At 36.6% G+C, this 24,676-nt stretch overlaps 1 protein-coding gene across 4 annotated transcripts in view; it reads left to right on the plus strand.

Moving 5' to 3' along the window:
• NAA35 (N(alpha)-acetyltransferase 35, NatC auxiliary subunit) overlaps positions 1–24,676 on the plus strand; it is a 94,601-nt gene that overhangs the window by 50,388 nt on the left and 19,537 nt on the right. For all 4 annotated transcript variants that reach the window (XM_018052441.1, XM_018052442.1, XM_018052444.1 and 1 more), the window contains 3 exons: positions 12,626–12,804; positions 17,818–17,877; positions 21,090–21,196. In XM_018052441.1, coding sequence (XP_017907930.1) covers positions 12,626–12,804; positions 17,818–17,877; positions 21,090–21,196 — 346 coding nt within the window. The remainder of the gene's footprint in view (positions 1–12,625; positions 12,805–17,817; positions 17,878–21,089; positions 21,197–24,676) is intronic.

Raw genomic sequence — 24,676 nt, forward strand, 5'->3', positions numbered from 1 at the left:
CAGTAAGCACACTTAGCATCTGAGTCTTGCTTACTAAAGACTATTATTTGCTAAAAGGAACTGGAGAAGACATGGGAAGCCCCTAAGTACCCCTTCCTCACATGGGCACACCAAATATATAGCTATACATGGAGCAATTTCCTCTAAAAGAGATCCAGAAACTAGTTGAGCAACTTATACACATTGGACAGTTGAGGAAATATCCACATCAGAGTGGGTAGGAAAGACTGAGATACACTTGTCATAAACCCCACCCTTGATGCAACATCATACAATTGGGAGAGAATCCCCAACTGTCAGGTTCTATCTGAGGAGTGAAGTATGTTTTGACACTACATCTAGCACTCCAACTTTAAGATTCCTTCCAGTGGGGTAGGCTTGCAAAACGTCTAGCTCTGAAAGTCTGTGGGGCTTGTGTCCATGAGACCTATAAGACTATGACAACTGAAGGGAATGCAGTCATTTGCCATGACTGTGCCTGTAGGGATCAGCTCAGAGGAAGCAGACAAAAGGCTCATCTCCCAGTCTTTCCTTGAAAGATCTGTCCGTATACTGTAAAAACTGCCCTGAGGGCCAAGCTTCTAATTTAAGAAGCACTAGGGACTGGCTGCAACCCTCATCAGAGGCCAGTAAAGCTGGAGGACACCTTGCCTTACTTCTACCTCTAACCCATTCCATGTCACTACTCCGTGCCTGGAGAAAGTTTGTATGTACATTTGAACCCCAACTTTTGTGACTGCTGCCTAAAGCAAGGGACCCAAATTTCCCAGCTTTTAGAGCAAAAGGGATTTCCATTCATGAGACCAAGAAGACTCTAGCAAAGAAGGATTCCTTAACTAGCTCTACCCCTCAGGGCTCAGCACACAGGGAACAAGCAGAATTAGCCATTTTCCAGTCTTTCCCTGAAATAGGTTTATTTCTGTACTTTAATATCTACTGCCTTCATGCCAAGCTTCTAATTTAGCAGGCATTTAGGGACCACCAGAGAACTTCCCCAGAGACTGGGGAGGCCAACAGGCATCTCTCCTACCTTCTCCCCCTTTCAGTTCAGTTCAGTTCAATCGGTCAGTCGTGTCCGACTCTTTGCGACCCCATGAATCGCAGCACGCCAGGCCTCCCTGTCCATCACCAACTCCCGGAGTTCACTCAGACTCACGTCCATCGAGTCCATGATGCCATCCAGCCATCTCATCCTCTGTCATCCCCTTCTCCTCCTGCCCCCAATCCCTCCCAGCATCAGAGTCTTTTCCAATGAGTCACCTCTTCGCATGAGGTGGCCAAAGTACTGGAGTTTCAGCTTTAGCATCATTCCTTCCAAAGAAATCCCAGGGTTGATCTCCTTCAGAATGTACTGGTTGGATCTCCTTGCAGTCCAAGGGACTTGCAAGAGTCTTCTCCAACACCACAGTTCAAACGCATTAATTCTTTGTTGCTCAGCCTTCTTCACACTCCAACTCTCACATCCATCCATGGCTACTGGAAAAACCATAGCCTTGACTAGACAGACCTTAGTCGGCAAAGTAATCCAATAATAAAACCCAGTTGACAGCATCTCCCCGGAAGGAGCTTGTACTCACATTTAGTGCCCAAGCTTTTTCAGCTGCTGTCTAAGGGATGAGGCCCCAGGTCATCTGGCTCTAATAGCCATTGGGGCTTGCATTCAAGAGTTACAGGGCTGTATCAAACAAATAGTTGTTAATGGGTATGGGGGTACCCTTCCCCATGGCTGTACTCCAAGATCCAACAAAGAAGCATTAGGCAAAAGCAGCCTTCTCCCAGTTTCTCCCTGGAAGAAGTTTAACTACATACTTTACCAGCTACTGTTCCCTGAGGGTCCAACTTCTGATGAGTGTATATATAGGTTCTGAATGTGATCCTTTCCTTTGGGACATTGTTGGATCTTGGCACACCCTCAACTCCTGGGAGCCACTAAGAGCAAGGAAGGAGGCTTGGTTGGTCACAAAACTTTGAGAGAAACCTAGGAGTTTGGGCTGGACTGATTGATTAGGTCCATCTCATATATAGCAAGATTTATCTCCTACATGAGACCACTCTGTCAAGACTGGAAGATGTGATTATTTTATCTAATGCACAGAAACCACAGAGAGTCAAGAAAGGAAGACTCATAGGAATACATTTCAAACAAAAGAACAAGGTAAATATCCAGAAACAGATCTTAGTGACTTGCATTAAGTAGTTTATCTGATTGAGAGTTTAAAACAGCAGTTACTAAAGATGCTCACTGAGGTTAGGAAGCAAGCATATGAACAGAGAGAGAATTTCAACAAGGAAATATATATAAAGGGAAATCAAAGAGCTGAAGAATTAAAAAATAACTGAAAAAATTAAATGGATTCAGTAGCAGACTACATTTGCTGGAAGAAAGTCAGTAAACTTGACAGGGCAGTGGAATTTAAACAGAAAGGAAAAAATGAGGAGCTGGATTATGAAATTTGTGGGACAAAATCAAGCAGACTATATGTGATAGGAGTTCCAGAAGAAGAGAGAATCAAGGCAGAAAGCATATTAAAAAAAAAAAAAAAATGGCTGGAAACTTCCTTAACCGGGGAAAGAAACAGGCAATCCACGTCCAGGAAGCTCAGAGAGTTTGAAAGAAGTTGAATCCTAAGAGACTCACTCAAACACATTGCAATTAAACTGTGAAAGGTTAAAGAGAAGAAGAGAATCTTAAAAGCAGCAAAAGGAAAGCAACTTGGTTTGCATATTCAGAATACTTAGGGAATACCAGAAAGGTGCTAACCAAGAACATCTGAAAAAGTTGTCCTTAATAACTAGAAGAATGAAAAAATTTATAGACAAAAGCTGAAACAGTTATCACCACTGACCTCACAACAAATGTTAAAGGGAGTTCTTCAAGTTAAAACAAAAGGACACTAGTTAGTAACAGGAAAACATGAAAATATAAAACTCACTGGCAAAGGTAAATTTATAGCTACATTTAAAATACTCTAATATTGTAATGGTAGTGGATAAACCATTTATATCTCTCATACAAGTGTTAAAATACATAAATAATTAAAACTATAATCATTTGTTAGTGGGTTAGTCAGTTCAGTCATTCAGTCATGTCTGACTCTTTGTGACCCCATGGACTGCAGCATGCCAGGCCCCCTGTCCATCACCAATTCCCAGAGTTTACTCAAACTTATGTCCATCGAGTCAGTGATGCCATCCAACCATCTCATCCTCTGTCAGCCCCTTCTCCTGCTGCCCTCAATCTTTCCCAGCATCAGGGTCTTTTCCAGTGAGTCAGCTCTTTGCATCAGGTGGCCAAAGTATTGGAGTTTCAGCTTCAGCATCAGTCCTTCCAATGACTATTCAGGGCTGATTTCCTTTAGGATGGACTGGTTGCATCTCTTTGCTGTCCAAGGGACTCTCAAGAGTCTTCTCCATCACCACAGTTCAAAAGCATCAATTCTTCAGTGCTCAGCTTTCTTTATGGTCCAGCTCTTACATCCATACATGACTACCGGATAAACCATAGCTTTGACTAGACGGATCTTTGTTGACAAAGTAATGTCTCTGCTTTTTAATATGCTGTGTATGTTTGTCCTGGTTTTTCTTCCAAGGAACAAGCATCTTTTAATTTCATGGTTGCAGTCACCATCTGCAGTGATTTTGGAGCCCAAGAAAATAAAGTCTCTCACTCTTTCCATTGTTTCCTCATCTATTTGCCATGAAGTAATGGGACCAAATGCCCCGATCTTCATTCTTTGAATGTTGAGTTTTAAGCCAGCTTTTTCACTTACGTCTTCCACTTTCATCAAGAGGCTCTTTATGAATGGATAAAGAAGTGGTACATATACACAATGACATATTACTCAGCCATAAAAAGGAATGCGTTTGAGTCAGTTCTAATGAGGTGGATGAACCTAGAACCTATTATACAGAGTGAAGTAAGTCAGAAAGAGAGAAATATTGTATTCCAGAATCTAGAAAAAATGGTAGTGAAGAATTTATTTACAGGGCAGCAGTGGAGAAACAGACATAGAGAATAGACTTATGGACCTCGGGAGAGGGAAGAGAGGGTGAGACATACGGGAAGAGTAAACATGGAAACTTACATTACCATATGTAAAATAGATAGCCAATGGGAATGTACTGTTTGTCACAGGAAACTCAACCAGGGGCTCTGAGTAGGATCGGGAGGGAGGTTCTAAAGAGAGGGGATATTTGTATACCTATGGTTATTTCATGTTGAGGTTTCACAGAAAACAAAATTCTGCAAAGCAATTATTCTTCAATTAAAAAATAAATAAGTTAAAAAAAAAAAGAGGCTCTTTAGTTCCTCTTCACTTTCTGCCATAATGGTGGTGTCATCTGCATATCCGAGACTTGATATTTCTCCCAGCAGTCTTGATTACAGTTTGTGTTTCATCCAGCCTTGTGTTTCTCATAATGTACTGTGCATAAAAGTGAAATAAGCAGGGTGACAATATATAGCCTTGATGTACTCCTTTCCCAGTTTTGAATCAGTCCATTTTTCCATGTCTGGTTCTAACTTGCTTCTTGACCTGCATACAGATTTCTCAGGAGGCAAGTCAGGTGGTCTGGTATTCCCATCTCGAAGAATTTTCCACAGTTAGTTGTGATCCACACAGTCAAAGGCTTTAGCATGGTCAATAAAGCAGAAGTAGATGTTTTCGTGGAATTCTCTTGCTTTTTCTATGATCCAGTGGATACTGGCAATTTGATCTCTGGTTGCTCTACCTTTTCTAAATCCAGCTTGAAAATCTGGAAGTTCTCGATTCCTGTACTGTTGAAGCCTGGCTTGGAGAATTTTGAGCATTATTTTGCTGGTGTATGAGATGAGTGCTTTTTAAGGCTTATTTGTAAGGCCTCAGACAGTTATTTTGCCTTTTTGCATTTCTTTTTCTTGGGGATGGTTTTGATCACTGCCTCCTGTACAATGTTATGAACTTCTGTCCATAGTTCTTGAGGCACTCTTTCTGTCACATCTAATCCCTTGAATGTATTTGTCACTTCCACTGTATAATTGTAAGGGATTTGATTTAGGTCATACATGAATGGTCTAGTGGTTTTCTCTACTTTTTTCCATTTAAGTCTGAATTTTGCAATAAGGAGTTCATGATCTGAGCCCGGTGGGGTGTTTTTTGCTGCCTGTATAGAGCTTCTCGAGTTTTAACTGCAAAAAATATTATCTGTCTGATTTCTGTATTGACCATCTGGTGATGGCCATGTGTAGAGTTATCTCTTGTATTGTTGGAAGAGGGTGTTTGCTGTGACCAGTGCATTCTCTTGGCAAAACTCTGACAGCCTTTGCCCTGCTTCATTTTGTACTCCAAGGCCAAACTTGCCTGTTACTCCAGGTATTTCTTGATTTCCTACTTTTGCGTTCCAGTCCCTAGAAGGTCTTGTAGATCATAGAAACGTTCAACTTCAGCTTTTTCGGCATCAGTGCTTGGGGCATAGACTTGGATTACTGTGATATTGAATGGCTTTCCTTGGAAATGAAAAGAGATCATTCTGTCGTTTTTGAGATTGTACGCAAGTACTGCATTTCAGACTCTTTTGTTGTCTATGAGGGCTACTCCATTTCTTTTAAGGCATTGCCCACAGTAGTAGATTTAATAGTCATCTGAATTAAATCCCCTGTTCTGGACCATTTTAGTTCACGGATCCCTAAAATGTCAATGTTCACTCTTGCCATCTATCTCCTGTTTGCCCACTTCTGATTTACCTTAATTCATGGACCTAGCATTCCAGGTCCCTATGCAATATTCATCTTTACAGTGGATTCACAGCTTAAAATGATGCAAATTTTGAAGTCAAAACCATAAATATGAGAGAAGGAACCTTTTATATGCATTTGAAGTTACTTGTAGCTTCAAATAGCCTATGATAAATATATTTTATCCATGTCTCATTATAACTACAGATCAAAAGCCTATAGTAGATATGCAAAAGGTGAAAGAGAAAGGAAACATACCACTACAGAAAATCAAATAACAAAGAAAGAGAGCATGAGAAAGAAAAACAGAACAAAGGGACTGCAAAACAACCAGAAACAGTTAAACAAAAAATGCTAAGTCCATACCATTTATATCAATACTGTCATCGATATACCATTTATATATATACACACAACACACACACTGTTTATTACTGTACTACCAATAATTATGTTAAATGTAAATGGGCTGAATTCGCCAATCAAAAGACAAAGTGTAGGTAAAGTTTTTTCAATTTTATCTTTTTAAAAAATTAGCTCTTAGTTTTGTTGTTCTTTTCTAGTGTTTTTTCTATCATTTATTTCCACTCTGATCTTTATTTCCACTCTGATCTTTATTTCCTTCCTTTTGCTGACTTGAGCTTAATTTATTCTTTTAGATCTTGAGGTGTAAAGTTAAATTGTTATTTGACATCTAATTTCCTAGTATATACATTATTGCTATAAACTTCCCTCTCAGAACAGCATTTGCAGTATCCTATAGCTTTCTGTTTGTTTCGTTTTTTGTTGTTTTTTTTTTTTCATTTGTTTCAGGGCTTAAAAAAATATTTTTCTAGTTTTCTTCTTTGACCAGTTGCTTGTTCAGGAGTGTGCTGTTTACTTTCCACATATTTGTAGGTATTCCAACTTTCATGTTCTGGTTTCATACCATTCTCATCAGAAAGGATAGTTGGTATGATTTCAGTCTTTAATTTATTAAGACTTGTTTTCTGTCTTGTCATACCCTATTTTGGGGAATGTTCAGTGTGCGTTTGAGAACAACATGTATCGTATTGCTCTTGGATGAAACATTCTGTGTATGTCTGTTAGGTTCTTTTCATATAATGTGTAGTTTAATTCCAGTTTTTTTAAACAACTCATTTTCTGTCTGAATGATCTATCCATTGTTGAAAATGGTATATTGAAGTCTCCTGGTATTATTGTATTGTTTCCTTTTTTAGAGTTCTTACTATCTACTTTATATAATAGATGCTTGTATGTTGCATTATAAATATTCAAATTTATTATATCTTCTGATGAATTGGTTACCTTATTATATAATAACTTTATTTGTCTTTTGTTATATTCTTTGTCTTAAAATCTGTGTAGTCTGGTATAGGTTTATCTGCTTCTAAATGTCTTTCGGTTTCTATTAGCAAGCTTTTTCAATCAATGCTTTTTCTACCTTTATTCACTATAAGGTATGGAAACAACCCAAGTGCCCATTGATAGGTGAGTGGATAAATAAAATACAGTATATATACAATGGAATATTAGCCTTAACAGAGTGAAATACTGTCATTTGTGACAACGTGGATGAACCTGGAGGGCATTATGCTAAGTGAAATAAGGCAGACCGAGAAAAATAAATACTGCATGGTATCTAAGCTTACATGTGGAATTTAGAAAAAGTAGAATTTATAGAAACAGTAGAAAAATGATTGCCAGAAGCTGAGGGAAATAAAAAGAGTTCACTATAAGGTACAAGCCATCAGTTAGAATATGAGTAAGATCTGAATATTTGTTGTATGAAACAGTGACTCTAGTTGATCACACTTAACTGTATAGTTGAAAGTTGCTAGAAGAGTAGAACTTACATGTTTTCATCAAACCAAAAAATAAATATTCAAGGTGATGTACATGTTAAATTAACTCCTGGGGGAATCCTTTCAAAATGTATACATATGTCATACTGTCATGTTATACACTTTAAATATCTTTACAATTTTATTGTTAATTATACCTCAATGAAACTGGAAAAAAAATAGAAAAGGAACTAGTTCATCTTGGAGGAATATGTGATTCCAGGACTAAGGTAGAGATAGAAGAATGAGTCTGGAGTGTCTAATTAGCCAGAAATGGGTAAATGTTCAAAGAATGTTGGGACCAGTCAGTTATACCCAAAAGAGCTTGAAGGGGCATTCACACAAAGTTGGGGACAACTTGAGCGTCAAAATAAATAATTCTGATCATATACAATTGAATAAAAGGATAAGCCATGTTTCCATACTGATATAAATAGATGAATTAATGAGTGGATAGTTGGATGTTAATGAGTATATTTAGTTGTCTTTCTGCTGATCCCTACCTATTTATTAACTACAAGGACAAAAGGTAACAGTAGTGACGAGGCCTGTCAGACACCAACTTTAATCAAGTGATCACAGTAAACATTACAAGAAGTGAGTCAAAACCTCCACTTTGTTGATGGGTTACAATGAGAACGATAATAATGTCGCTTCTTTTATACTCCTAAGAGTAATGATTTAAATTTAATCACAAGGAGACAAGAAAACCACACTGAAGGACAGTATACAAAATTATTGGTGAGTTAGTCTTCAAAGTTGTCAAAGTCACTCATAGAAGCCAAGGAAGTGCTGAAGAACTGCTCTAAATTGCAGGAGACTGAGACAATGAAATTAAATATAACTTGTGATACTAATATAGATGTGAAGTATGTTTTTGGTACAGTGTGCAAAACTTGAATGAGGTCTGAGTATTAGATGACCAATAATGATTATGATAGAATGTTCATTGAAACCATGCTTTTTGAGTTTAACAATTGTTAAATACCTTTTCATAACTTTTTTTGTGTTGAAATAACATGAAATTTGCCATTTTAACATTTTATGTACAATTTTATGTGCAATTCAGTGGCATTAAGTAAATTTACATTGTTGTGCAGCTGTCACTGCTGTCCATATCCAGAAGTTTTTATCTTATCGACGCAAAACTCCATACTCATTAAATAATAAATCTTCATTTCCCCCTCTGTCAGTCCCAGACAACTACGATTCTACTTCCTGTCTCTATGAATTTGACTACTCTAGGTACCTCATATAAGCAGAATCATACAATGTTTGTCCTTTTGTGTTTGGTGTACTTCACATAGCATAATGTTATGATTTTATAAAGGGAAGTCAAGAAGCACAGTACAATATTAACCTCAGCAGCTTCTGCATTGTTTTCTAGAATTGTTTTCAACTTCAGGGCATGGAAAACTTTACTTCTGTAAGTCTGACTGTAAATTGCCTGTATAACTTGGGAGAGATACGTTGTCCAAAAATGATGTAACATCTCTGTCTCTTTTCACTTAGACATTCCAGATCTTTGATTTTGGCATCTAATTAATTTTAAAATAACCTTTTAAGTTAAATCACAGCACATTGTTACTGTAAATCTTTTATCCACAGACCTTGTGCTATTTGTAATACTTTTATGCTATTGATAATGAAGGTCAATTTTCTACCAAGGACTTTAGCAACTAAAACACTCTAAACCAATATGCCATAATATTTTGAATATAGTAATTATACTTTATTATTTTATCCTTATAAGAGTTCTGGTGTAAAGGGAAGTGTTTTAACTGGAAAACCAAGGTAATTTTTGTACACCTACAGACTTGTAAAATCAGAAGAGACTCTAGAAGTTGACTTGTTGGATCTGTATCTAGTTTAATTCAGGAAATCTTTACTGAGCATGGTACACATTGAGTAGAAAGTGATATGAATTTGCTTCTTTTCTGGTTTCATTTAGTAAGGGTTATCTAGGCTATTTTAGTGAGAAGCGTTTAGTGGGAAAATGTTAGAGCAGTTTATTCTGGGGGATCACGGTTGGGTGTGTTGAAACTAACTTTCTGTAGTTTGTGTTGTCATGAAGTCAGATGCAAACTCCAGCTTGGTTTTTATCCCTGCTCCTCCTCCACTGTAGTATACATTGAATAAAGACTTTGATCTCTTATTACATCTCAGTTCTTATGCTCTTTTCTAGTTAGGCAAGTTACTCTGTGTTGTATAGGATAGTTACAGAGTCCCTAGGCATGAGATTCACCAAACAGCTGAGACTTAAAAATAACTACTGGGAACTACTTTAACACTTAACTATTAATAAGGACTATGTCCAAAAACATGTGGTGGGGAGGAGAGGATTTAAATGTGTGTAGAGAATAGAGAGAAGCATGCAGATCTGAATTCTGTGCTTAGGGATTTTGTCCCCAACTCTATTTATATGCATCTATTTTTACTTCTGAGTTCCAATAAATTATCACTTGGAAAAATTATAGCTCCCTAAGGGAAAAAGAAAAGGAGCCATTTTATCTGTCCTCCATGCCTTTAATATGCTTGGAATACTTTGTGCTGATTAATATTTTCGTTTGTTAGCTCTTTTCTTAGACTTCTGTGAAATTGTTCATCTAATTTTTACATGAATAAGATGCTCCTATTACATTCTGAATTTATTCTCACTAAATTATAGTTGCTATTTATGTTCCTCTAGACTAGTGTTTCTCAATTGGGGCTTCCTAGGGACATCTGGCAATGTCTGGATCCTTTTCACAGTTAGGAGGTTACTACTGGCTATGGTTTTTCCAGTGGTCATATATGGATGTGAGAGTTGGACTATAAAGAAAGCTGAGCGCCGAAGAATTGATGCTTTTGAACTCTGGTGTTGGAGAAGACTCTTGAGAGTCCCTTGGCTTGCAAGGAGATCCAGCCAGTCCATCCTAAAGGAGATCGGTCCTGGGTGTTCATTGGAAGCCCTGATGGTGAAGCTAAAACCTCAATACTTTGGCCACCTGATGCAAAGAGCTGGCTCATTTGAAAAGACCCGGATGCTGGGAAAGATTGAGGGCAGGAGGAGAAGGGGACGATAGAGGATGAGATGGTTGGATGGCATCACTGACTCAATGGACATGGGTTTGGGTGGACTCCGGGAATTGCGGTTCATGGGGTCACAAAGAGGCGGACACAACTGAGCGACTGAACTCAACTGAACTGGTATTTAGAGGGCATAGTCAGGAATGCTGCTTAGCATCATCTGTGCAGGACAGCTTAGTTAGTTTCAAAAGTTAATGCTGTTTTATATTGCACTTTTTTGTTTGTATAAAATTGAATTCAGAATATATCGTGTTTGTTATCCATTTCCCATTAATATTTACTTCTTTCCATATAAATTTTCATGAGTGGCTATTACCTGTTTATCTTCTATTTGTGGTTTAAGCCTAAAAATAAATGTTTTAAGAATAAAGGCATATTCCTGGGTAATCATTTTAGGTGCATATGATAATACTTTGAGAGAAAGTCAGTAATATAGCATTTAAGTATCTGGATTCTGTGCATTTATCATTAAAGTCTGAAATGTATTCATATTTATATGGTAAAGAAGCTCCTTACAGCATCATTACTACTGCTTTTACCTTTGTTCTCAATGAAATAATATAAATCAGAAGTTCAAACTGTTATAATGGTAGCAGCCTTTTGTTTTATTTTGAGCATGTATATCTTGTCATTCAGCAAACAAGTATCCAGTGTCTGTTATGAGCCAGGTATTTAGTGTATGGAATCCAACCCTGTTCTGGCTTTCAAAAGAACTTGGACAAATGCTATAATCCCACGTAGACAGTATAATAGTGTACATACAAAGAAGTGTGTGTGTGTGTGTGTATATATATATATATTATATACATCATTGGACGGACCAATGTTGAGAGAGAATTCAGGCTATATCAAGTTCAGGTTAAGAAGAAAGGGCTAGGTTTTACAGTAGAATAATTTGTATAAGTAAAGAGGTGTAAAAGAATATGACACAGTGCTTGCTTATATCATATATTGCTTAGGAAATGGGGAGATTTAAAAGATGATTTTCAGGGGGTTCCCAGATGGTTCAGTAGGTAAAGAATCTGCTTGCAATTCAGGAAAAGATGATTTTCAAACAAAGATAAAACCATGATTCTCATACAGATAAAAAAGTAAACGTGGGTTAAGGATTTTGTTAAACTCATTCAATGACATAACCAGACATGAAAAGTTTTAAAACACATTTTTATGGAGTAGTGGAATACTGAAATAAATTATAAATAGGTAAAACTTTTTTCTGTAGAGTGAAACAGAGTTTCATATTTATCAGTTACCTATAATTTCTAGCTGTGTAAAATAACTCCCATAGAATCAATCTGACAATGCATACTCCATTGGAGTACAAATTTTTTTCTATGAAAGTGGCAGGAAGTTTCAAGCTAAAGACTTCATTGGAGCTTTGTACTAGTGTGAAAAGTGGAATCACCAGAGGACAGAGTGGGAGAGAGAAAGTTTCCCTTAGGTCTCTTGTGATATGTTATTTTCATTGTGAGTTTATGGAATTGCATCTCAGTGCCAAATGCATTCCAGACTCATGGGGATGGAGTGCACCTGTTCTCTTCTGCTTTGCATTGCTATGTAGTCCAGTGTGAATTGATTCTGCAGTCCAGAAACTGAAGGGAAGACAAGCCTCCATTTGTGTTCCCATTTGAAACCTTTATTCACAGTCTCATAGTTAATACACCATTGCCCCTTTTATTTTATTTATTTTGAGAGAATATGTTAACTCATTTTATCCCACTCTTGGCTTGGAGTTAATTTTGAGGTAGAAACCTCTCTCTGTCACCAATACCACCACTATGTAGGAAGGAAGTATAATTTTAGGTTGTTAAATCTGCTTATTTCCTTTAAAAAACATGTGTAAAGATACATTAATTGTAAATTATAAAATCCCTTTAGAGGATACTGTGATAAGAATTTAGAGATGCTTTGAAACTGACATTTTTCTTTATGTATTTAAGCAGTATTTGAGGTTAAAATTCATAGAAGTACTGAAAATGTTAACTTTTTTCCTTTGCAGATCATCCCATTATGATGGGTTTTGAGCCACTTGTTAACCAGAGACTACTTCCACCCACCTTCCCTCGATATGCAAAAATAATAAAAAGAGAAGAAATGGTCAACTATTTTGCAAGATTGATAGATAGAATAAAAACTGTCTGTGAGGTGGTCAATTTAACAAATTTACATTGTATCTTGGTAAGTACAAATCAAGTCTCTATTCTGGAATATAGCTTTGATTTAATAGCAGAATAGCTTATTATGTTTTAGAGACCCTTGCAAGGGTAAATAATGCTCCTCACCTATTAGCTGTGATATCTGGAGAATTAAGTGTTTGTGTATATTATTTTTCTTTCTGTATTTAATCCTCAAGGATTTTATACTACCCGTTCTAGAGATTAAGAACCTAAAATGTGGAGAAGTTAGGTAATTCACTCAAACTTAAAGAATGGCAGTTTGAACCCTCAATTCTATGCTAAACCTTTCATATAAAAAAATGTTTGTTAATGTATACATATATATGCATATGTATGTTTTCTCATAAAAAATTGAGTGATAATAACTTGCTTTTTCATCAGTAATCTCTATCTTGAATATGTTTTCATGTCAATAAATAATATACAAATAACAGATACCAAAATATTAATTACAACTACTTATAAATATATAAATAGTGGAAAGCTATATGATAGTTTGTTTTTTGTATTTTTTCTGCATTTTCAGTGTTTTTTGGTATTTTGCATATAGGGCAGAAACAATGGTAAGGGGGAGAATAGTGATATTAGTGAAGGAAAGTCCATATATTGGGAACCCATATGATGATACTTTTGACAGCTATGGAGTAATAAGATATATACCTAGTTTAAATGAGGTAAGTAATGGACTATATAGAATATATCCTGTTAGGAATGTGCACTAGGAATAAGAAATTGAGTACGAACTGTGATAGTGAGTATACATACATTCACACATACATACATTCAGCCAGTGTGCTTTTTTGTGTGTGCTGATATATACAGTGATGAGCAAAAGTATATCATCCATCTTGTCATGGGGCTGTAATGTGCTATAGAAATTGATCAAATAAATCACATGAATGTTTATAAAATTACAACCCAGTATAAGCAGTATGAGGGAAAGGAACTGGGAGCTATAACATACAGCATATAATGAAGGAATTGACCTAAATGATCAGAGAAGGCTTTTTTAAAGAAGTGATGGTGAAGCTAAGATCTGACAGGTACATTTCATGCAGGGATAGGATAATAAAGGACAGAAATGTAAAGACCTGACAGAAGCAGAAGAATTTTAAAAGGTGGCAGGAATACACAGAAGAACTGTACAAGAAAGATCTTAATCACACAGATAGCCACGATGCTGTGGTCACTCACCCACCTACAGTCTAAAATCCTAGAGTCTAAAGTCAAGTCAGCCATAGGAAGCATTGCCACAAACAAGGCTAGTGGAGGTAATGGAATTCCAGTTGAGCTATTTCAGATCCTAAAAGATGATGCTGTTAAAGTGCTGCAGTCAGTATAAGGACTGCAAAAGGTCGTTTTCATTCCGATCCCAAAGAAGGACAGTGCCAAAGAATGTACAAACTACCATACAGTTGTGCTCATTTCACGTACTAGTATGGTTGTGCTTAAAATCCAAGCTAGGCTTCAGCAGTACGTGAACTGAGAACTTCTAGATGTCCAAGCTGAGTTTAGAAAAGGCAGAGGAACCATAGATCAAATTGCCAACATTCGTAGGCTCATAAAGCAAAGGGAATTCCAGAAAAACATCTAATTCTGCTTTACTGACTACACCAAAGCCTTTGGCTGTGTGGATCATGACAACTAGGGAAAATTCTTAGAGATGGGAATACCAGACCACGTTACCTGTCTCCTGAGAAATCTCTATGCAGGTCAAGAAGCAACAGTTAGAACCTTACATGAAACGATGGACTGGTTCAAAATTGGGAAAAGAATACAAGTGAAAGGAGTACGAGAAGACTGTATATTGTACTCTGTTCATTTAACTTCTGTGCAGAGTACTTCATGCAAAATGCCGGGCTGGGTGAGTTACAAGCTGGAATCAAGATTTTTAGGAGAAATATCAACAACCTCAGTTATACAGATAATTCCACCCTAATGGCAAAAAGAGAGGAGGAACTAAAGAGCCTCTTGATGAGGGTGAAAGAGGACAGTGAAAAAGCTGCCTTAAAATTCAACATTCCAAAAACTAAGATCATGGCATCTGTCCCATCACTTCATGGCAAATAGATGGGGGGAAGGTGGAAGCATTGACAGATTTTATTTTCTTGGGCTCTGAAATCACCGTGAACAGTGACTGCAACCATGAAATTTAAAAACGCTTTCTCCTTGGAAGGAAAGCTATGGTGAGCCTAGGCAGCATATTACAAAGCAGAGACATCTCTTGGCTGGCAAAGGTCCATATAATCGAAGTTAGGATTTTTCCAGTAGTCATGTTGGACCATGAAGAAGGCTGCACTCTGAAGAATTGATGCCTTCGAATTGCGGTGCTGGGGAAGACTCTTGAGAGTCTCTTAGACTGCAAGGAGATCAAACCAGTCAATCGTAAAGGAAATCACCCCTGAATATTCATTGGAAGGATTGCTGAAGCTGAAGCTCCAATATTTTGGCCACCTGATGCAAAGAGCAGACTCATTGGAAAAGATCCTGATGCTGAGAAAGATTGAAGGCAAAAGGAGAAGAGGGCAGCAGAGGATGAGGTGGTTAGATAGCATCACTGTCTCAGTGGACATGAATCTGAGTAAACTCTGAGAAGTAGTGAAGAACAGGGAATCCTGGTATGCTGCAGTCCAGTGGGTCACAAAGAGTCAGACACAACTTAGCTACTGAATAACAGCAGAGTAAACACAGTGAGATACATAAGGAAATCGTTACTGCAGTCCAAGGTAGAAAGAAAGGATTGTCACTTGGACTGGAAGGATGGCAGGGAGATGATGAGATTGTCGTTGTTACAGCTGTCTGTGAGCGAAAAGGCTTCCCTGATAGCTCAGTTGGTAAAGAATCTGCCTGCAGTGCAGAAGACACTGGTTCAATTCCTGTATTGGGAAAATCTGCTGGAGAAGGGATAGGCTACCCATTCCAGTATTCTTGGGCTTCCTTTGTGGCTCAGCTGGTAAAGAATCCACCTGCAATGCGGGAGACCTGGGTGCAGTCCCTGGGTTGGGAAGATCCCCTGGAGAGGGGAAAGGCTACCCACTCCAGTATTCTGGCCTGGAGAATTCCAAGGACTGTGTAGTCCATAGTGAGTTAAGTTGATAGAATATTGGTTGATGAGTTAAATATGGGGTGTGAAAGAGCTCTCAGTAAGTTCTCTAGGCTTCTGCCTTGCAAGTCTACATGCATATTTGGTGCTGTTCACTCAAAGGGGGAAATTCTCTAAGCAACTTGAGAGTCAAATGGGGGTCTTAGGGAAGAAAGTTTGAGGTATATTTAAAATATTTAAGTAGAGATATTGAACAGATAATGACTTATGGGTAGAATTTAGAGATCTGTGCTTAAGAGTTAAAATTTTAGAATTATTACAGTATAGATAGTAATTGAAGCATGAGTGTTTATGTTTTAGTATTTATGAGGAGAAGAGTATATAGATTAAGAAAAGAAGGTTGTCTGAAACTAAACTTTGAATCTACAGAACAAACTGAGAAGTACCCAGAGGAAGAAACATGTGAAAGTCATTTAAAGATTTTTCAAGGAGGAAGTCATGCTGTTGAATAATTGAATGAAGGAGATAAATAAGGTCCAAACTCAGTGTCCTTTGAAGTTGGTAATGGGGGGCAAGTGGTGCCTAGAGCAAAGAATCAGGTTACATGTGTTGAAGAGGAGTAGAGACGGTGGGTACAGCCAACTTCTTCAGAAAGTTTGGCTGAGAAGACAGCAATTGAGAGGAAAATGTGGGATCGTGTGGTAATCTTTTCTTTTTAAAGATGAGAGAAGTGAGTATTTAAATGAAAATGGGAATGATCTGGTAAAGCAGAGGAATTTTAATATCTAGGAGAGCAAAATATGGATAGTTGACAGTGTGTGATGATTTTGAAAAAGCCAAAGGAATGAGATCCTTTTATACAGGTGTAGGATATCTGTTGTTAAAATAGACAACTAAAGGATCTGGGTACAGTTGTGTATAGAGTTAGTTTAGAGGCTAAAGTTGAGGAATTTTCTGTGGTATAAATTATTTTAATTTTCTTTGTAATATAAAATAGTAGCATCTCTCTCTGATGCAGAATATTCACTTTGAGGAGTGTGGGCAATGTGTAAAAATTGTGAGAAAAGTGAATGAATTCAGTTAGCTTGATTACTTGGTATTTATTTCTATGAAGTAGGAAATAAACCTCTGTCTTTAGTTAGTAAATTAGTATTGATACTATTATTTTCATGATATAAAAATTTAATGTTGGTATCTACATAATAAATATTATTCATCAGTTTGTTAAAATAATTTTTTTTAGGCTCTAAAATTATCCATTGTTCCATTCGTGTTGTTTTTGTTGTTTAGTTGCTAAGTTGTATCCAACTGTTTTGCAGCCAAATGGACTGTAGACCAATCAGGCTTTGTCCATGGGATTTCCCAGACAAGAATACTGGAGTGGGTTGCCATTCTTCCTGCAGTGGGTCTTCCCAATGCAGGGATCAAACTTCCATCTCCTACACTGGCAGGCAGATTCTTAACCACCAAACTGCGAAGGCAGTCCCAAGCTAGGCAGCATTTTGATACAAAACGAACTCTTCCTTGACCTGACAGACTCCCAGTCTCTCGAGAGCCACAGTACATCATGTTCCTAATACCTTTTGTTGTTGTTAGTCACTAAGTCATGTCCAACTCTTTGTGACTCCATGGGCTGTAGGTTGCCAGGCTCCTCTGTCCATGGGATTTTCCAGGCCAGAATACTATAGTTGGTTGCCATTTGTTTCTCCGGGGGCTCTCTTCAACCCAGGGCTCAAACTCGTGTCTCCTGCTTTGGCAGGTGGCTTCTTTGCAGCCAAACCACCAAGGAAGCCCATTCCATTCATACAAATAGACAATTCTTATAGAAATGATCATTAGCAATCTGTCTTATTTTAATTTTGATAGTGTATCATTCCCAGAAGATCTAGTAAAAATTGCACTCTATATGCAAGCATTTTTGACTTTTATTTAATCTATTAATGACATTACTTTTTTCTGTGTATCTTTTAGGATTTTTTCTGTGAATTTAGTGAACAATCACCTTGTGTTCTTTCAAGATCTCTGTTACAAGTAAGTTCCACTTAGTATCAAAATAGTTTTTTAAACAGCAAATAATGGGTATTGACATTGTTTTATTTATTATGGAATAAAAGGTGGATGCTTCTAAAGGGATTCCATGGTTAATGTTATATTTTTGGAATAGAAGTATTGAGTTATAGTGTTAGACATTCATTAAGATCATAGTCTGGGCCAGAAAACAAATCTTAGTAAGTGAAAAAAAATTGAAATCATAGAAAGTATGCTCTGTGACTATTTTGGAATTAAACTAGTAATCAGTAACAGATGTATCTGGAAAATTTTCCAAGTGTTTGAAAATTAACACACTTCTAAAGAACCTGTGAGTCAAAGAGGAAGTGTTGATGGTAATCAGAAATTATTTTGAACTGAATGAAAATGAAAATATATCAGACTTTGTGAGATACAGTTAAAGCAGTACTTAGAGAGTATAGAACTAAATGTTTATATGAAAGAAAGGTCAGAAATTATAATTTAAGCTTCTACTTTAAAAATATAGAAAAAGAAGAGCAAATCGAACTAGAAACAAGCAGCAGAAAATAAAGATAAGAGCAGAAATGTGTAAAATAGGAAAGAGACAAATAACAGATAAAATCATTACAGCCAAGAGCTGGTTCTAAAATTGATGAATCTCTATCAAGACAGACCAAGAATAAAAAAAGATACAGATAAATAATATTAGGAATTATTACATATCCTAAACAAATTAAAAGGATAATATAGAATATTCTAAATAACTCTATATCCATAAATGAAAAACTTAAGTGAAATGGACCAGTTCTGTGAGGGACACTACCAGTGCCCCTTCAAGAAGTAGACAATTTGAATACTCCTGTATCAATCTGAGAAATTGTGTTCATAGTTAAAAGTCTTTAAACAAAACTCCAGGCCAGTTCTACACACAGACTCTTCCAGAAAATAGAAGAGGCAAGAATACATCATATGAGGCCTGCATTGCCTCAATACCAAAACCAGACAGAGACATTTCAGGCTTAGAAAACTATAGACCTATATCCCTTAAAAACATAAGAATTAAAATATTACCAAAGCCTCTTGATGAAAGTGAAAGAGGAGAGTGAAAAAGTTGGCTTAAAGCTCAACATTCAGAAAACGAAGATCATGGCATCCAATCCTATCACTTCATGGCAAATAGTTGGGGAAACAGTGGAAACGGTGTCAGACTTTATTTTTCTGGGCTCCAAAATCACTGCAGGTGGTGATTGCAGCCATGAAATTAAAAGACGCTTACTCCTTGGAAGGAAAGTTATAACCAACCTAGATAGCATATTCAAAAGCAGAGACATTACTTTGCCAACAAAGGTCCCTCTAGTCAAGGCTATGGTTTTCCAGTAGTCATGTATGGATGTGAGAGTTGGACTGTGAAGAAGGCTGAGCACCAAAGAATTGATGCGTTTGAACTGTGGTGTTGGAGAAGACTCTTGAGAGTCCCTTAGATTGCAAGGAGATCCAACCAGTCCATCCTAAAGGAGATCAGTCCTGGGTGTTCATTGGAAGGACTGATGCTAAAGCTGAAACTCCAATACTTTGGCCACCTCATGTGAAGAGTTGACTCATTGGAGAAGACTCTGATGCTGGGAGGGATTGGAGGCAGGAGGAGAAGGGGACGACAGAGGATGAGATGGTTGGATGGCATTACCGACTTGATGGACATGAGTTTGAGTAAACTCCGGGAGTTGGTGATGGACAGGGAGGCCTGGAGTGCTGCGATTCATGGGGTCGCAAAGAGTCGGACATGACTGAGTGACTGAACTGAGATCAAATCTACCAATGTATAAAAAAAGAAAATACATTATAATCAAGTGCATTTTATCATAGGAATGCAAGCCTGGCTCAATGTTTAAAGTATAATTTACCATATAATATAAAGTCTCAATAGATTCAGGAAATCTATTTGACAAAATCAGCATCCATTCATGATGTTGCAAAACTCTCAGCAAAACTAGGAAGAGAACTTCTTCAATCTGATAAAGAGCATGTGCAAAAAACCTGTAGCTAACATCACACTTAATGATGAAAGAGTAAGTTATTTTCTCCTTTGATTGGGAAGAAAGCAAGGATGTCCAGTCTCATCACTCCACTTTACTCAATGTGGTACTGGAAGTCTTAGCCAATGAAGAGAGGCATGAAAAGAAATAAAAGACATATATTTGAGAAAGTAAGAAATAATATTTCTTTGTAGACAACATGATTATCTATGTAGAGTACCAAGGAATCTGCAAAGAAGTTCCTAGAGCTGATAGATAAGTTTTACAAAATCAGAGGATATACCAGTGTACAGAAAGCAGTTGTATTTCTATATACTTGCAATGAACAGTGCAAACCAAAAACTTTAAAGCAGTACTATTTATATTAAACCTCAAGAATGAAGTACGTAGAGGTAAGTCCAGCACCTGTTTGGAGAACCTGTATACTAAAAAACTACAAAGTAATAATGAAAGACATCAAAGGAGGCTTAAATAAATAGATATGTCTTATTTGTGAATTGGAAGAATTGATGTTTTTTTAAGATGTCAGTTCTCCCCTGAAATTAATCTCAAAGCAATCTCAAAATTATAGCAGAAGTTTTTGTAGATGTCAACAAGCTACTTCTAAAATTTATATAGAAAGGCAAAGGAACTAGTACAGCCAAAACAAATTATTATTACTGTATTTTGAATTGAATGAAAATGAAAATATATCAGACTTTGTGGGATTGTAAATAATAATAATATTATTGTAAATAACAATGTATTTTAATAATTCATTATTTTAGATACATTTCTTTCACTTTCAGAAAGTTTTTATGTATTCCAAAGTATTTATTTGAGATAGGTTATCAACTGGCTTGATATTAATAACCATTAAATATTTCATAATTTATGAAACCTTTTCTTGTATGTTGGCTCATTTGACATATTCAGACATGTCATTTCATTTTCACTAGTTCGATATTACTACCCTTGACTTGAAAGATTTTTTTTCCTGCACATTTCTTCTCCTGTGTAAAAATACTCTTAAATAGGGATTAAGTAGTACCCATATGGAAGCAGTGATTTATAAAAATTTTCTACTGGCTTTTTACATTTTAATCTCTTATATTCTGTGACATTTAAAAGAAGTATGCTTATGTCACAGTAATGAAAAATACATGTACAATATGTCAAGATTGTGACAGCATTACTAATATATATAACATTTGTTTTAAGACCACTTTCCTGGTGGATAACAAAAAGGTCTTTGGAATCCATCTCATGCAAGACATGGTGAAAGATGCTCTTCGGTCTTTTGTCAGTCCTCCGGTGCTCTCCCCAAAGTAAGTATCATAAGGCATTGTATAGCCTGTATGTTTCTTAAAAGCCCAAATTCTCTGTGCTCCTTTATGGCAAAGATATACAAACAGTTGGATTCAAGTCTCCATGTAAAAAAAATTACTCTTATTGTAAAATTAATTGATTTCTGCCACATATTATTTAAATTTAAATTGAGGTTTTCTGAAGTTGATACTGGGTCCAGTATGAGAAGAAAAGCTTACAAGGACTTGTCAGAAATTCAGCAAGTTGTATTGACCCTTATTGTGTGCAAAGCACTGTGCTAAGTAGACACTTTGGGAAATAATTATAAAAAGATAAGATTTCCTCTCAATAATTTTGAGTCTAGATAGAAATAGAAAATGCTGATAATTGATCCTTAATTATATGCTGGTAGAGTCATTTCCCCAAATTATGCTGCCATAAAAAGCTGGAAGGATCGTTTGAATTGGCCTTTTGGAAAAGAACGTCAACTTTATTGACCTTTCCCTTGAGAAAAGAAGAAAGGAGATGTTTTTTCTTAGGAAAGAAACCAGCATTTGTTAAGATATAGTGTGTGAAATCACATATTTTAAAGAAAGTTAGTGGTTCAGCATTCAATTTGTTGAATAAATCGTGCCACGTTTCACATAAAACTCTGGTAGCGTCCTGTCTTAGGTTGGTTCTCCAGAAGCTGATCCTGACAAAAAGATTCATGCCAGTGTAATTTAGAAGGTAATTCCAGGAGAACTTTCAGGTTTGTAGGCAGGTGGGACATGAACAGGAAGAAAGCCATGTAGCGGTGTGCTTTACAGTTGGTTGTTGCTGTTCAGTCACGGAGTCCTGTTTGACTCTTCGCGACACGATAGACTGGCACGCCTAGCTCCTCTATCCTCCATTATCTCCCAGAGTTTGCTCAGATTCATGTCCATTGAGTCGGTGATGCTATCTAACCATCTCATCCTTTGCCATCCCCTTCTCCCTTTGCCTTCAGCCTTTCCCAGCATCAGGGTCTTTTCCAGTGAGTCAGCTCTTCCCATCAAGTGGCCAAAGTATTAGAGCTTCAGTTTCAGCAGCAGTTCTTCCAGTGCACATCCAGGGTTGATTTCCTTTAGGATTGACAAGTTTTATCTCCTTGCCGTACAAGGGACTCTCAGGAATCTTCTCCAGCACCACAGTTGAAAGCATCAGACTTCTTTATGGGCCAATTCTCACATCTGTACATGACTACTGGTAAAAAAAACCATAGCTTTGATTATATGGACCTTTGTCAGCAAAGTGATATGTCTGCTTTTTAGTGCGCTGTCTAGGTTTTTCATAGCTTTCTCTTCCAAGGAGCACGCGTCTTTTCATTTCATGGCTGTCACCGTTGGCAGTGATTTTGGAGCCCAAGAAAATCTGTCACTGTTTCCACTCTTCCCCCTTTTATTTGCCATGAAGTGATGGGACTGGACTCCATGATGTTAGCTTTTTAATGTCGAGTTTTACGCCAGCGTTTTCACTCTCCTCTTGCACTTTCATCCAGAGGCTCTTTAGGTTCTCTTCACTTTCTACCATTTAAGTGATATTATTTGCATATTTGAGGTTGTTGATATTTCTCCCAGCAATCTTGACACCAGTTTTATGATTTATCCAGCCCAGTGAAGTACTCTGCATATAAGTTAAATAAGCAGGGTGACCCTATACAACCTTGTACTCCTTTTCCAATTTTGAACCAGTCCATTGTTCTTTGTATGGTTGTAACTGTTGCTTTTTGACCCTCATACTGGTTTCTCAGGAGACAGGTAAGGTGGTCTGGTATCCCCATCTCTTTAAGAATTTTCCACAGTTTATTGTGATCCACACAGTCAAAGGCTTTGGTGTAATCAATAAAGAAGAAGTAGTTGTTTTTCTGGAGTCCCCTTGCTTTCTTTATGAAAATGTTGGCAATATAATCTCTGGTTCCTCTGCCTTTTCTAAACCCAGCTTATATGTGTAGAAGTTCTCAGTTCACATACTGCTGAAGCCTAGCATGAAGGATTTTAAGCATAACCTTGCTAGCATGTGAGGTGAATGCAATTGTACAGTAGTTTGAACATTTTTTGGCATTGCCCTTCTTTAGGATTGGAATGAAAACCGACCTTTCCAATCCTGTGACCACTGCTGAGTTTTCCAAATTTGCTGACATATTGAGTGTCTCACTTTGACAGCATCATTTTTTAGGGTTGTGTATAAGATATATACATATATGATTTTATATATATATGGGATCACATTAAACAGTTATTTTTATCATGAACATTTAATTATTTTTTATGGATTTTTTAAGTCAAAAGTTTAATTTTAAAATGTATTTATAATTTTTCTACTCAAAAGTAATCATAACTTTATATCTCAAAGTACATAGTTAATTCTTTTTAATGGCTGCCAAATGTTTCATAATATGCATGTGTTTTACAGAGTGAGACTACTGGGTGGGGGGGACATGTATAGTTTGAATTTTGATATATGTATTAGACTGTATTCTGAAAGATTTAACAATTTATATTTGTACTGGGAATATAAGAGAGTACAATTTTCCTTTATCCTGACCAGCAGTAGTAGGTGTTATCATTCTTTAATTTTTTATATCAATTCTTTAATTTTGTATATCAATGAGAAGTGATATCTCTTTGTCAGTTTGAGCACTTAATATGATGTTCATTGGACATTTGGGATGGTTTTTCTGTGAATTGCCTTTTTTTTTATCCTTTACCCATGGACTTTTATTAAATGGTTTACTTTTTCAGAAAGTTTGTAACAAATCCTTGTGTATTATGAGAGGTTAATCCTTTGTGATAGACATTGAAGATTTTTCCTTAATCTTTTGTCACATCAAAATGTGTAAATGCTGTTTGAATTTTGATAAGAATTACATTGAATCTGTAGATCACTTTAAGTAGGTTGGCTATTTTAACTATTCTTCCAGTCCATGTGCCTAGAATATCTTTCCATTTATTTGTATCTTCTTCAGTGTCTTTAATCAATATCTTACAGCTTTCAGTGTGCAGGTCTTTCACCTCCTTGGTTGAATTTATTCCTAGATATTTTATTCTATTTGATGCTACTGTAAATGGAATCATTTTCTTAGTTTCTGTTTCTGATAGTTCAGTGTGACAGTTTTGTATGTTAAGTTTGTATCCTGCAACTTTACTGAATTCTTGTATTAATTCTAACAGGTTTTTTTTTTTTGTAGAATCTTTAGAGTTTTCAATATGTAATATGGGGTGCTCTGCATATAGAGATCATTAAAAATTATTTTTAAATTTCTGTGATTAAATGTATCATGTATTCAGAATATGAATTGACAGACACCTGTACCACCATCCATTTTAAGCAGAGTTTTTAATAATTTTGTTTCTATAAATTCCATTACTGATAAGGTCATTGGTAAAATCAAGTATTTCATAAACACTCAATGTATGAATTACCCATATATTATACTCAATGTATGAATTATTGATACATTATTACATTCATACACTCAA

The sequence above is a fragment of the Capra hircus genome, chromosome 8 (assembly GCF_001704415.2).
Source record: "Capra hircus breed San Clemente chromosome 8, ASM170441v1, whole genome shotgun sequence".
Classification (NCBI taxonomy): Eukaryota; Metazoa; Chordata; class Mammalia; order Artiodactyla; family Bovidae; genus Capra; species Capra hircus.